This window comes from Talpa occidentalis, unplaced genomic scaffold, assembly GCF_014898055.3.
Source record: "Talpa occidentalis isolate TD23 unplaced genomic scaffold, MPIMG_talOcc4v2.1 talOcc4.14, whole genome shotgun sequence".
Taxonomy (NCBI): domain Eukaryota; kingdom Metazoa; phylum Chordata; class Mammalia; order Eulipotyphla; family Talpidae; genus Talpa; species Talpa occidentalis.
Genome location: NW_023601433.1, coordinates 49,669,547 through 49,683,401, shown reverse-complemented (window position 1 = coordinate 49,683,401; position 13,855 = coordinate 49,669,547). Strand labels below are relative to the sequence as shown.

The 13,855-nt window shown below is 41.1% G+C and overlaps 1 protein-coding gene and 1 long non-coding RNA gene across 7 annotated transcripts in view; one reads left to right on the top strand and one right to left on the bottom strand.

Moving 5' to 3' along the window:
- Positions 1 to 1,024: 1,024 nt before the first annotated feature.
- LOC119244630 (uncharacterized) lies at positions 1,025 to 7,357 on the bottom strand. Of its 3 annotated transcripts, none has more exons than XR_005125094.2 (3): positions 7,295 to 7,357; positions 6,179 to 6,282; positions 1,025 to 1,311 (listed from the first exon to the last, which is right to left on the bottom strand). It is a non-coding gene; the product is annotated as an uncharacterized LOC119244630 (long non-coding RNA). The 3 variants fall into 3 exon arrangements; XR_008551784.1 differs by lacking the exon at positions 7,295 to 7,357 and adding an exon at positions 6,762 to 6,930; XR_005125093.2 differs by lacking the exon at positions 7,295 to 7,357 and adding an exon at positions 6,678 to 6,704.
- The window catches only part of ZEB1 (zinc finger E-box binding homeobox 1), a 144,878-nt gene continuing 138,004 nt past the window's right edge, over positions 6,982 to 13,855 (top strand). For 2 of the 4 annotated variants that reach the window (XM_054695036.1, XM_054695032.1), the window contains exon 1: positions 6,982 to 7,074. In XM_054695036.1, the coding sequence (XP_054551011.1) occupies positions 7,017 to 7,074 (58 nt within the window). In that variant the 5' untranslated portion in view covers positions 6,982 to 7,016. Of the gene's footprint in view, positions 7,075 to 7,957; positions 7,998 to 8,906; positions 9,312 to 13,855 lie in introns of those variants that run through there. The other 2 variants (XM_054695034.1, XM_054695035.1) reach the window with 2 other exon arrangements.

Here is a 13,855-nt window from a genome sequence, read left to right as displayed (position 1 = left end):
TTTCCACAAGGACTGGATGAGTGTACATTCCCACAAACGGTGTAAGAAGGTTCCTTTGTCTCTCACTAACACTTGTTATTTCGGGGCTTTTTGATATGGGCCATTCTCACAGGTGTGAGGTAGTATCTCATTGTGGTTTTGATTTGCATTTCCTTGATGATAAGTATGATGAACATTTTTTCATATGCCTGTTGGCCATCTGCCTTCGTTAGAGAAGTGACTATTTAGCTCTTCTAACCAGTTTTTGATTGAGTTTTCTTTTTGTTGAGTTGTATGAGTTCTTCGTAGATCTTTGATATGAGAACCTTGTCAAATGTATAGTGTGCAAATATCTCCCCCCATTCATAGGGTGTCTCTTTGTTTTGGTTAGTTTCTTTGTGCAGAAAAAGTTTGATGTAGTTTCAGTTATTTATATTCCCTTTTGTTTTCCTGCTGGAGATAAATCCTCAAAGACATCACTGATGTTTATGTCCTGAAGTGTTTCACCTGTTTTCTTTGTATCTAATGGTTTCAGGTCTTATATCCATGTCTTTTATCCATTTGATTTTTTTTAACTTGTATTTTTAAAAAGTTCCACATACCATCTATATGCATTGCAGTGGTGTTATCCTTACGTAGTGTTTACTTATTGCACAATTCCCCAAATACAGTTAACATAGCCAAAGTGTTTCTTGACAATGTAACAAATATTCCCTTATAAATGGGAGGCAGAAATAGAAATAGTGAGCTGGCAGCATAAGGAATCTACCTGCTATTGCTGGCAGGAAGATGAAGAGGTGCTTTAGCAAAGAAATACGGCCAGTGTCTAGAAACTGGAAAAGGCAAGGAATAGATTCTCCCTACAGGCTTCTGAAGGAATGCAATCGAGATTAAACTTTGGTTTTAGCCTGGTGAAGCCCATTTTGACTTCTGACTTCCAGAATTATAAAGTAATGTATTTGTGTTATTTTAAGCCACTAAGTGTGTGGCAATTTTTTATGAAGCAAAAGTAAATGAATACACATACCTACATCAAACAGGATTAACTTTGCATGAGGAAAAAAAAACTAAGAAAAGGTGGCTTAAAAATATATATTTATTTCTTTCTCTACAAAAGAGATCTGGAGGTAGGCAGTCCATAGACTCGGTTTTCTTCAATCTTGTTGCTCTGTCTTCCTTAATCTTATAACCCTCTAGTCAACAGGTCTGGCACTACCCATCAGTTAGAAGAGAAAGAATGATGAACTATCTTCTTTTGAAGGACTTCATCCAAGTTGCACTTATCACTGCCACTTATTTCTCATTGGTCAGAATCATGCAGGTCAGTAGTACCTAGGTACAAGCAAGAACCATTCAAGTGGCCATGTGATAAGAATGCAGAATTCTATTATTAAAAAAGGGAAGAACACTTTGAAGGCTACCAGTTACCTCCATGTTAATGCCTTAGTAGTGTGATTTCCCGCTGCTCCCCACTTGTTTTCAGTCTATAAAAGCAGCCTCTCCTATATTTTAAATCAGGGCAGGGGCCTTCATTCCACATAGAGTTACTGAACAACTACTATGTAGTAGGCTCTGGCATATTTCTAAGTATTTGTCAGATTTTGCATGTGTATTTCATCAGAACATGAGTCTATACTTGATCAACAAATGATATAATACACTGATATCACATTGATATTTTAGTGTTGTAATTAGTGGGAACAGATTTTTTGGTTGATAAAAAACAAGGTTAGAAGGTATATTTTATTTATATATGTTATTATTCAGAGGCCTGGCAGGAAAGAGATGGTACACTCAAAGGGTAAGTTAAAGAAAGTATGATGAAAAGACTACACAAAGGTGTGGGCAAGTTTTAAGGGAATCAGTAAAGGATAAAGTACCCAAGTATTTGCAACAGGAGGAAACCATTACCATCCCTAGGCCTGAAGGGACAAAGGGAAGGAGTTTCTGGAACTTGCCAAGACCCATAGTCATGGAAAAGGGTTGGCTGACTACAACTATGGCCTTAGGTAGAGGAATGAAGCTAATGCCAAAAGCCACAGACAAGCAGGGGGAAGTTGGGGGAAGGTGAAATAAATATCCTGACCTCTCTCTTTACTCCCTCTGATCATTTGCCAATGCCTCCAAATTGGCTGAAACCAAATAGAAACCAGAGGGTAAAGAAGCCTTGGGTGATGTGGTCCACAGAATTTTACAGAGTTGAAATGATTAAAAAAAAAAAAGAAGAAGAACACAAAACTTGAATAAAAGAGGAAAGGAACTGACCCAAACATAATTTGTGTCAGACCTGGGACAAAGAAAGATGAAGAGAATGATTAAAAAGTAAAACAGTAGAAAGAGGCACAGTGCATGATCTATTTATGTAAGCAGGATAAAGACAGTGAGCAAAGGAATAGAAGCATGAGATGAAAGAATGAGAAGGGTCTGACCTGGGATTTTAAAGTGTGGATATAGTTGAACAAATGTATTTTTCAGTACCAATTTTTTCATGTGAGTTTCACACAATAGTAGGACATCTAATTACCATCTGCTATTGACTGAAAATATTTGAAACATATATACCCCAAGGAGTGAACAGTGGTAGTGACTGTAACTGAGGATTATGGAATACAGAAGGCCAGGTCTGTAGGACAAAGAACAGCCACATTCTGAAGAAGAATCCGTCAGCTGATCAAAGTTGAGATACCAGGGAAAAGATATAGAGACAAAAACAACTAGCAGTAGAAACTAGACATTTAATATGGTAAATACTTAAAATTCACTTAAATCCAAAATATGTACGTTGCTCTCTCATACAAATTACCTACCTATAATTCTTACATTTAAAAAAATGCTATTCACAAGTGATATCAATGACATAAACCATCTTCTGTGGAAGGCTCTTTGAAAGTAATTTGTTTTACTAACTGAATTTTATGAAGAAAGTTAATTTTACTTTTTGGATGTTTATTAACATCCTTCAAATATTTCTTTCAACATTTATTTATACTCACACTGTTCTATACTAGAAGTATTCTTGAAAAATGCTCCCCTTCCAAACAAACAGCTCGGTGGGTTATCATTTCATCGACATATTAAAAATAGGAGCCTTAATCTCTAAAACTATTTTGTGGTGTAGTATCATATGAAGGTTTGGCCCCTATTATAATATAACTACCAGGAGACTTTATTACAAAAGATGGTGTGGGTCCTAAAGATAAAACATTGGTTCTGCATCACACCCTGTCTTCATGTTTTCTTGCTGACTCAGCAATGATAGGAAATTTGGAGAAACTGCAGCAGTGAAATCACTATTGCCCTCTCTTGTTTCATAGTGAGCTAGATATCCAGAGTCGCTTTTGAGCCAAGGACTGTGGAGAAACTTAAGGGACTTTCAAATTCTGTACTTTGATGGATAACATGTATTAATTTTTTTTCTTCAAAGTGCTAAGATTAAAACCACATGTTAATATAACTAGCTTAATTAAAAATACATTATCCTTCCATGAAAACAGGCAACTTTTTATTTTGATGAAGATTAGAGAATTACTATATATGTATGAACTTCCCAAATGTGTCAAAAGTGATGAACATGAAAATCATGCTAACGACATGTCTTACACAGAACACATGTAACATATGACTTCAATGGGGTTCATGAAAAATTTATAGAAATAACTCAATACTGAAAATATTTTACCCATTTAGTTTTTTCTGAAAATTGAGAAAAAGGTATAGTAATTCAGCTTTAGCAGAGCATCTCTCACTATTTGCAATCCCAGTGCTCACTAGATGCAAAGTTATCATTTCATTAACATTAAAAATAAGAATATAGGGGCCTCCCTGGTGGCGTAGGGGTTAAAGACGCAGTACTATCAAGCTATCTTCACCCACTACAGCAGGAGGTTGAATCCAGGCCAGCTGGCCAGGGACCTAATCCACAAGGAGCTACAGACCTCTCCTGTCTTGCCTGCTGTTCCCCTCAGCAGTGTATTTCAGTAGATCTGCCTGTTCTGCGCCCCACTCTGTCTCTGGTGAATCCTCTAAGCCCTGGCACCTCTAGCCTACATCCCAGTTCTTATATGCATAAGTAAATAAACCTTTAAAAAAAAATGAGTATATATTGAGTATATGGTGTGTGATGCCATTAAATTTTATTACTAAAACCCCACAATACAGAATACATGTTAAACTCTTATTAGTAGCCCCATCGTGTCTGATTTAAATAAACCCAAGTTTTAATAAATTTATTCTTTTCAAATTTATGCTAAAGACCTTTCCCAATTTGTAGCTATGAGAAATAAGAAGCAAGCATCACATATGCATCAGGTTTAAAGCTATAATTATTCTAACATTTACTTTTGTCTACTTTCTTTCCAGTCTATATTTCAATAATTTTGGGAACATTAGAATAAATAAAGCTTACTAATCAAATATTCAATTTATAATATATACTTATTACAGGATTTTACAAATTGAAGTTCTATAGTGGAATATTTTAGATCATTAATATTTCCCTGCATATTTTAAAAATAAGAAAGAGCAGAGTTAGTCATTTAGGAAAAATGATTATGAAGAATTTAAAATCCAAAGCAATTAGTCTCAAAATTACGTAGGATACAAATGACAGTAAATGGCTTTTGCATCTATGTTATTAACTGTTCCCAAGAACTAATGTGATGAAGGCAGGTAAACAATCCTCCCTTTAAAGTTAATGTCAGATTCAGAAATGCTCAACATTAATTTACTTAAATACTTGCTTATTGAATCTACTTTGCGACGAGGGATTCTGTGAGGGCTGGAGGACAATCAAAAAAAGGGAAAATTTATAAAATATGGACAAGATAACTAAACTAGTAACCATTAAAATAAGGAAGAGAATGACTTCCATTGAATTTGTCCTTTCATTGTGTCTGATTTTGAGGTGAGGATAAACAATGAAGGAAGTTTAGTAGGGAGCTACAGGACAAGCATTCAAAAAAAAAAATTGTATGTGTAACACTTTTCTAAGTTTCAGAGTAGGTTAAATGTATGCTAAAAAGTATTATTCCTTTCTGACTGGAGAGTAGAATAGTTGTAAAAAAAAAAATGGTTTTGGGGGTGGGGAGGGAATTGCTAGTAAAATAGAGTCTATAACCTGATTCAGAAAGCAACTAAACATTACATAGTTCTAGGGTAGGAGAAATTACCATTTCAAACAAGTAAAGCATGGACACCATTCTGCAAGTTTAGTTAACATGGTATTGAGGATAGCTAGGACTGCCTCTACTTAAAATGATAGCAAGAACGACTCTACTTCTGGCATTGAGGATAAGAGTGTGTGAGTGTGAGTGTGTGTATGTAGTCATTATGCACAACAAAGATTATTTAGTTCATTTCATGCACCAATTAATAAAGATTTCACTTTTTGAAATGCCAAAGCAAATGTGGGAGCAAAAATTTCATCTATATTCAGGGTTAAACTTTCAAATTTTAAATTACCAGATTTCAACCGCAAATTTATTTCAGTTGAAAGGTTTGAACAGATTATTGATGAATCTCCTAAAATTCTCGAGCATGCTTAAAAGATAATTTTAATAAAGACTCACTACAGGTATGGCACAAATTACAGGTGTACATTTATTGAGCACCTACAATAAGACAGCACTGTGCCGGGCAACTTACAACGTGATTTCTAATACTCTATGTCACCTTTCAGTTTTCTCAATTTCTCTATCAGTGACTTTTACACGGTTAGTTTATATTATCTGACATACAGTTCAGCTCATTTACTTCATAAAGTTGGTCCCAAAGACATTTTCTCATTTGAAGGGGCATCTTCTCATTTTAGGAGAAAGCTAAATCCCACTGAATACCTAACACTTGATTTTCTGACCTTTCAGAAACCCCCAAACGTGTACAAAGTCAAGGACTTGAGATAAGATCAACACAATCTATCAGTCTCAAAAGCCACATCTGTCCATCTTAGGGTCCTATACAGCGATAACTGCCCATTTAGGTAGTAAATCATGGCCTCCTAAACCCTTAACTCAAAGTCCTGACCCCTCGGATCTCCCCTGTCTATTCAGAGGGGAGAGCAGGGAGCGGCCGGGGAGCAGCTCCGCCACGCGGGGTGGGGGTGAGGGTGGGGTGGGGGAGGCCGAGGTGACAGCAGGTGAGGGCCCGGTGCGGATGAGGAAGTGAGACAGGGACAATGTGGGTATTACTCATTCTGCTTTACCGCCACGGTTGCTTAGAAGCGGAACTTGTAGCCTCGGTCTCGGCTCAGCTTAAGTTCTACCGAAGCGACTTCCCAACCCGGTTCGCTCGGGGAAAACCACGCGTCTGGGGAAGGGAAGAGAGTCAGAGCCGCGGCGGTCAGGTAGCCTCTCCCGTGACGCCGCGTGTCCTGGCCGTCAGAGGCCGTTTCCCCACTCGGTCCCTCGCTGTTCCCCGAACTTGCCCTTCCCCTAATTTCATCACGGGAACTCCCAGCGCAGCCCCGAGAGCACGACCCTCCCCAGCACCCCGGGGCGCGCTGGACGGACCACCCCAGCCCGGGAGCGGAGCCCAGCCGCGAGGATGAGGGCAGCCAGGTTGCTCCCGTGCCCCTGGGGGGGGGGCAGCTCCGAGCGCGCGGGGTCGTGGGGCGCTGCAGCCAGACCCCATCACGTCCCCCAGGCGGCCGCGGCGGGTGTGGCCAGTCCCGAGGCAGAATGCCACCGAGCCGCCTCCTTTACCTTTCCCGCTGCGCCCGCCTTGTCGTCCTCCTGCCCGCGCCCCGGCCCGCGCCCCCCCACGCGCCCCTCCCCGCCCCACGACACCTGAGGGAAACTTTTCCCTCTCCCCCTCAATTCAAATTCAGCTGCTTCTACACTGCCGCAAACCGTCCTCTCCCTAGCAACAAGGTTCCGGCCGTAGAGCGAGCGCCTCTAGGTGTAAGGAAGGTGATGTCGTAAAGCCGCGAGTGTCGTAAACCAGGTGCGGTGGGGAGGGGGGAGGGGTGGAGGCGGACGGGGGGGGAAAGGGGAGGGAGGGGGAGGAGGTGACTCGAGCATTTAGACACAAGCGAGAGGATCATGGCGGATGGCCCCAGGTGTAAGCGCAGAAAGCAGGCGAACCCGCGGCGCAATAACGGTGAGTGGCGGAGGGACCCGGGAGCGGCGGACTCAGGGGGAGTCGGACAGCCGGGGCGTCCCGGGGGTGAGGGGGGCGAGCCGGGCTGGGGGCGGCCGGGGCAGGGACGGGCAAAGTGGAGTGGGAAAGTAGAAAGTAGTGCTCTCTGCCCCCTCCGCCGCCGCCGCTGCCGGAGCCGCGCCGCGGCCGCTCGCTCTCCCTGAACCGTTATGTCTCTTACCTGGTCTCTCTCCGCCTAGCGGCTCCTGCCGCCCCTGCCGCCTCCCTGGACCGTTAGCCGCGCCGCGCCGCCGCCGCATCCCGGCGCAGAGCGGGCGGCCGGGACGCGCCCGGCCACTTTTCTGGCCCCGGGTGGCGCGGCTGTTGCTTCTTTCCGCACTTTTCCCCACTCTTCTGCCCCCCGGCGCCTCTCCGTCCCCCGCCGCCTCAGCGCGGCTCTCCCGGCCGTGGAGGCCCCGGGCGCCGGGAACTAACTAACTTGTGCCGGCGCCGGCCGTGCAAAGTGGCTTCCGCGCGCCGCGGCCCCGGCCGGCGCCGGCGCTCGGGCCCCGCGGCTCGGGCCGGGCCGGGCCGGGCCGGGCTGAGGCGCGCGGCGGGAGGCGGCGGCGGGGCCGCGGGCGGCGTGAGGCGTCCGTGCGCGCGTGTGCGCGGGCGCCGGCGGGGCGCGCTCGGGCGGACCGGGCGCCCCCGGCCGCGGTAAAGTTGGGACCGGCCGGCGAGGCGCGTCCGCGGAGCGGGGAGTCGCGGACGCGCGGGTCCCTCAGCGCCCCTCCTCGCCGCCGCCGGGCCCCCCCGGGCTGCGGAGGGGCGCCGAGGCGAGCCCCGAGTGCGGTCCGCGTCGCGCGGGGCGCCGGCGGAGGGGCAGCAACGGCACCTACTTGCTGCTGTGGGAGAGCTGCGGATGGCGGCGAGCCGGGCAGCGGGTGTGTTTGTGGAGTTGTTAACCTGGTCGTGGACACGGGGAAGCTCCACAGACGGAGCCCCCCTTCCCGCGCGGGGCTGGGGTTCTGTGCTTGTGCTTGTGCCTTTCTTTTTTTTTTTTTTTTTTTTTTTTTTTCTCTTTCGGTTTTTGGGGAAGTTGTTACCTGGGCCGGACGCACGGAGCGCTGAAGCTGGATAATGGAGCTGGGATGGCGCTCGAGGTCGCGGGTGGAAAGAGGGTGGGGGAGGGGGGCGGACGGACCGACGGACTCGCGGGGCTGCAGCGCCGGGGGTTATTGATTGGTGCCCGGGCGCCGACGAAATACACAACCCTCTGGCGTGAGACTTAATTAAAAAATAATAATAATAATGATGATGATAATAGCGGCGGCGGAGGAGGAGAGAGCCGAGCATGTGGCGGTGTGTGGCACGGTCGCCTTGCCTTTTCCAGTTGGGAGAGACGGTGGAAGTTGATGTGGATTTCTGCTGCTCGCGGGGTCGGCTCCGCGCTCGCCTCCCCTCCAGCGCGGCGGCGAGAGGTCCGCGGCTTGTTATTGTCTGGACAGTTCCTGTGGCGAGAGGGGCGAGACTCCGGCGCCCGGGGGCGGCGGGAGGGAGCCGGGAGAGGCCCCCCGCCCGCGCGGCCGGGTACCTGTTTGTATAATAATGGGCGGCGACGGCCCTGCCGCGGGCTGCAGCCCAGGCTATATAAGGAATTACACGTCCATGTCGGACCCAGGGGCTCCCGGGGGTCCCTGCGTTCTTTTGGAAGCGAGTTTCTCCAGAGTGGGGAAATGAGAGGCGCCAATAACGGGATGGCCGTGGCGTGAGGAGGAGGACATGTGTGTTGGAGGAGAAACTCTCGCGCCCTCCTCCCGCCCCACCCCCCGCTCCAGACTCCCCCCCCCTCCCTCTGGGATGCGAAACGCGAGGTTTTGTAACCTTTCCTGGCAATTTTAGATTTTGTGTGGGATTTCCTGTCTAGAAGCAAGTACGAAGATTGTAAGCTGTTTCAAGAGGTTTCTTTGCAATCGTAAACGTTATTATTTTTTTTTTTCGTGTGTATCTGAGTCGGCATTAAAATCACTGTTTTCATAAATCGCTTTGGTGGTTCAAATAAACATTGGTGGTGTAAGGACGTCTGTTAGTTGTGATCGATAACTGATATTTGCTGTCCTCATTGTGGAGAGATGACTTGTTACAGCCAGGAGCGGAGCCTACATAGGCTATTGCAATTTTAATTTCCTGTTTTAGCGTCAAATAATGTGTTCTATATTGAGCTGTTGCCGCTGTTGCTGATGTGGCTTTTATGAAAGGTAAGTTGGTTCTGAAAGGGTTGTTCGCTTGTTGCCTTATTTAAAATGTTCATCGCCAGAGAAAGGGGCTTTTCTTGTTGCTGACGACATGTGTGTGACATGTGAGTCTGAACCACCCAGCGTCTGTGCAGCTGCTGTAAACATGTTTACCTGAACAGGAAAGAATGGATTTTTCTCCTAAAGATCCTGTGATATGACTATTATACTCGTAAGGCATATCAACAGATGACTTAAGGGAGAAAAGCTATCCTGAAAGGTACTTGAAATCAACAGGAAAAAGAGATTCTCGATCGCTGCAGCAAATGGCAACTTGTGCAGGTAGAAAAAAGATGGTGTTTAGTTTTCTCCTGCATGTATGTCAGCCCCCTCCTGTCTTCTGCTTTCGTTCTCAAGGGAGGGATTTATTTACCACCTTTGCTGTTAGTGTTTTTCCTTTGTGCTTAATATTAGGAAAACAGATTTGGAGCTGTTTAGTACCAAATGCCTTGTCTGCAGTATTCATTACTCACAGAAAACAAAAGGTGTTTAAGATAGCACTGTATTACTACAGGTATCTTCCATTTTCATCACTTTTGGCTCTCTCCTTGTATTTCTTTTTGTTCTCGGATGCATTTCATCCATTACTTTTAATTACAGACATGCTATTTGATTAAGCCTTATAATTTGCAAATTGAAAAAAAATGAAACTATATGCCATTGTGTTGGGAAACCTCAGGATAGGTGCAGGTTAATATTTCTTAGCAACGCAGTCATAATTAAGTTGCAGTTTTTGGGAGAGAATTGGTTGGAGAAATGTCGACTCTTAAATCTTTTTAATGAAGGAATACATGATGTATACAGTGCGAGATAAACAGAGATGCTTTATGATGTTATTTATATGTAAATATTTTTATATTATAAAATAAGGTAAGCAGATTTTATTGCTGAGCCTCCAGTAAAGCGTTTTAATTTCCTTTCTGGAATATATCAGCAGAGTATGAATGGGAAAATCAAGTAATGTAATTTGACAAGGGTAAACCAACTGAGCAAGGCTTGGCCAAGGTATCAAACCTTGTGTAGTAACTTTATGTAATGATGTTAGTCATCTATAAGGAGTTGCATTAGAATTGCTGAAATTGATTTTTACCATTTATAATGTAATGTTCTGTTGTATTTAAAAAAAATTTGTCTTCTCATTTTCTAATTTTGCACACTGTGTGGTTTTTCTTATTTATATGTTTAGGTTGGGGGTGGGGATTGGACTCTGGCTACTAATGACCACATGCTCATGAATCCACTTTAAATGGACTAGCAGGGACATATCTTTATGTCATTTGTACCATTTCCACTTGCTATCTTTGGAAACCACCAGTAGAGGATGCTAACAAAAATTAGTATTGGTGTAGTAATACCATGAGTCTCTTTATTATCTACTGTTGATTGGGACCTCTGCATTGATTAGGATCTTAAGTATAATTCTGTGTCTTACTGATATTTAAAACTAGCCCCAGATAAATTAGGCATAAGTATTTTCTAGCCTTCTAAGATTGGAAAGAAGTAGGAATGTTTTAGCTCAACAGTTTTATAAATCTGAGATTTTTAAATCTTGTAATTGAGAGTGCCATCAGTTTAGTCTTGCTTTTGAATGATTTTAGCACTGCGTTGTTTTTTTAAGTTTTATGTTGTTGGATTTGGAGAAGAATGTGTAAATGATTCACCCATATTTATTATGTATACTTACTGAGCTTTTTAGCCAGCCTCCTTTTTCATAAGATCCCTGAAAATAAATGTTTTCAGATGTTAAAAGATGTAAATGGTTAACTGTGGTAAGGAAAATACAATTATCAGATTGGTAATACTGTGTAATTATTTTCACATAACTTGTATGGCTTAATCTATACATGCATTGGCAGACAACTACTAAGGAAAGAATTAACTATTAGTCAGATGTTAGTGATTTTTAAATTTTATGTTTTCCTTCTAATTAAGAATCAGAATCAAGTAGTGTGTACATTTTAAATTTGTGTATGGTAAATTAAGGAATGTAAGTTTGTTTTTGAAGTTTTAAATGTGAAAAAAATTCTAGTTTGATTATTATGTTTCTACTCAAATAATTCTTTACAATAGACTAAAAATTGGTATAACATTTTACATATAAGAAATTGCATGACTTAATGAATTTAGTTGTCCTTTTGGTTTGTGTCCATGTAATTATACTGTAGACTTTTGGAAGCTTTTCATTAGGTCAAATGTTAGATGTATTTATTCCCCTAATTATTTTTTATGGTGTCTCAATAAATGCATCAACACCAGTACCATAATGCAATAGTAATACTGCTTATCTTGAATTGAGTAGGAATTACTGGAGTTGTCAGGCAAAAACAGTGGATTTCTGATTTTAGGATGTCATGGTTCTTGTGTGTTTATGTGTGAATAGTTTCACATTTCCTTGAATTTGGTGTGTTCTAGTTCCTAGAGTTCAGCAGTCAGTAACTATGATTCACTTACTTATTTTTAATGAACTGAGGGACTTTACCACAAAACCTTGACATATTAATTGTAGCATGGAGGAAAAGCTTACAGTATCTTATAAATTGAAGGGGTCAATCACTTGTTAAGATGATCCTTACATAAAATAATTTTATTTCATATACCGTACCCTGCATTTGCAGTTTTAACAGCTTTGAGCCATATGGTGAGAAAGTTCTATGCAATTCTATGCAAAATATTATTTCTTATATTTTGTTTTTATTTTGTTTCTCCCCACTCCATTTTTGCTTCACCCTGCATAAATCACTTTTAAGCATGTGATTAGAGCCAGATGTAAACACAGATGCACTATCATATGGAATTATATTGTTAGCTGTTCTTAACTACCTGTATTGAATTGCAGTAGAGAAGAAAAATCAAGCAGATTTTTTGCATTAGTGTGAAAAAGAGTACTTAATAAAATTATAGATACAGCATTTGGGTTTGAAAAAGATTTCTTAATCTAGCCTATTTTATGTGGAAATGTGTGTTCATTCTAATAGAGATATAAACTAAAATAAAAATGTATTGTTGGAAGAAAAAATTAAAAAAATAAGCTAGAAAAAGTTCACTGATAAGGAAAAATAAAAAAATGGTTTAAGAGATACTTTAAAAAGGCTGCATGTTATATATATTACTAACTCAATAATCATTGAACTCTGTATAAGTTAAAAGAAGAAAATAAGTATACATCGTGAGATAGAAATAGTATCGTGGTAATCCCACTTAAAATTAAATTTCATTTATTGTACAGGCATTGCATTGCTATAGGAAATAATCTTTCCTTTTTGTTGGGATAGTGTTTTGAGAATTGTATTCCTTAAAAGGTAACATTCTTAGCACAACAATTTTATCAAGTGAAAAATTTTGGTGTAGTGTAAACATGTCTAGATTTTAACCTTGATTAGGTAGGTTTTACTCTTGTTAGTGTGAACCTAGGTTGTTCAAAAATACACTATTTAAAGAGCAATATACTATTTAAAGAGCAGAATGCTCTCTAGTAAGTAAAGTCTGCCTTAAGATTGTTTTCAGAGAAAAAAATTAATAGTTAGAACTCACTTCATTAATTTTGTTAAAATATACTTTGAAGTATATAATTTCATCACAGATAACTTGAAAGATTCCATAAAGGGAAGAGAAAAAAAAAAAAGTTCAAGTGTATACTTGTATTATAGCTATGAAACTTTATTAGATTCTTGTTTTCATTCTCTAAGAAATTATTTTTCTCATTTCTTCAAACATCTTGTTATTTAATACATGTCATTTATATACATTTATCTTTGTATATACACATTTCTCCTCATAATCAACTTTATATACTTATTGAGATTTGGTACCTGGAGATTAAGGTATACTATGACTTGTTGGTAGAATACTATGACAAACTGAGAAAACCTTCATCATCTCTTTGCAGTAAACGCTACATCTGTGCTGGAATTATTAGTAACAGATGTTTTGTGACTTCTTAATTCCCACTCCCTTACTTCCTTTTCCCACTCATATTTAAAATTAAATGTGAATGAAGGATAATAGGAGAATGCTGTCAGTTTTTCATGTTCATTGTTGTAAGAAGATTGTAAGTCCTCTACTTCTCTAAATCATAATTTCAAAATGTTGGGTTTTTTAAGTATTCTAATTTCAGTTTCTTAGATATTTTAAATAATCATTTTCTTATAAAATGTAACAACAGTTCTGTTCATTGTCACCAACGTATATAGTACATTCTTATTTTCTTTATTAAATTCTTCATGTTCATTTAATCCATCTTTCTCATTTAATGCTTGCTTTTTTGTTAAATGCTGAGAGTGACTAGTTTGTTGATTAAAAAAACTCATCGTCCCTTTGGAAGCTTACATTTTTAATAAGAAAGGGACCTTTAGCAATTTTTTTTAAATTTACAAATTGATACAGATAAACCATAGATTTCACACTTTCACATAGAAACTTAAAAAAAATTTAATTTGTGTTTTCAGATAGGTAATAGTGGTATCTGCAATAGCATATAGTTAGTAATTTGACTGACTTGAAAAGACTGA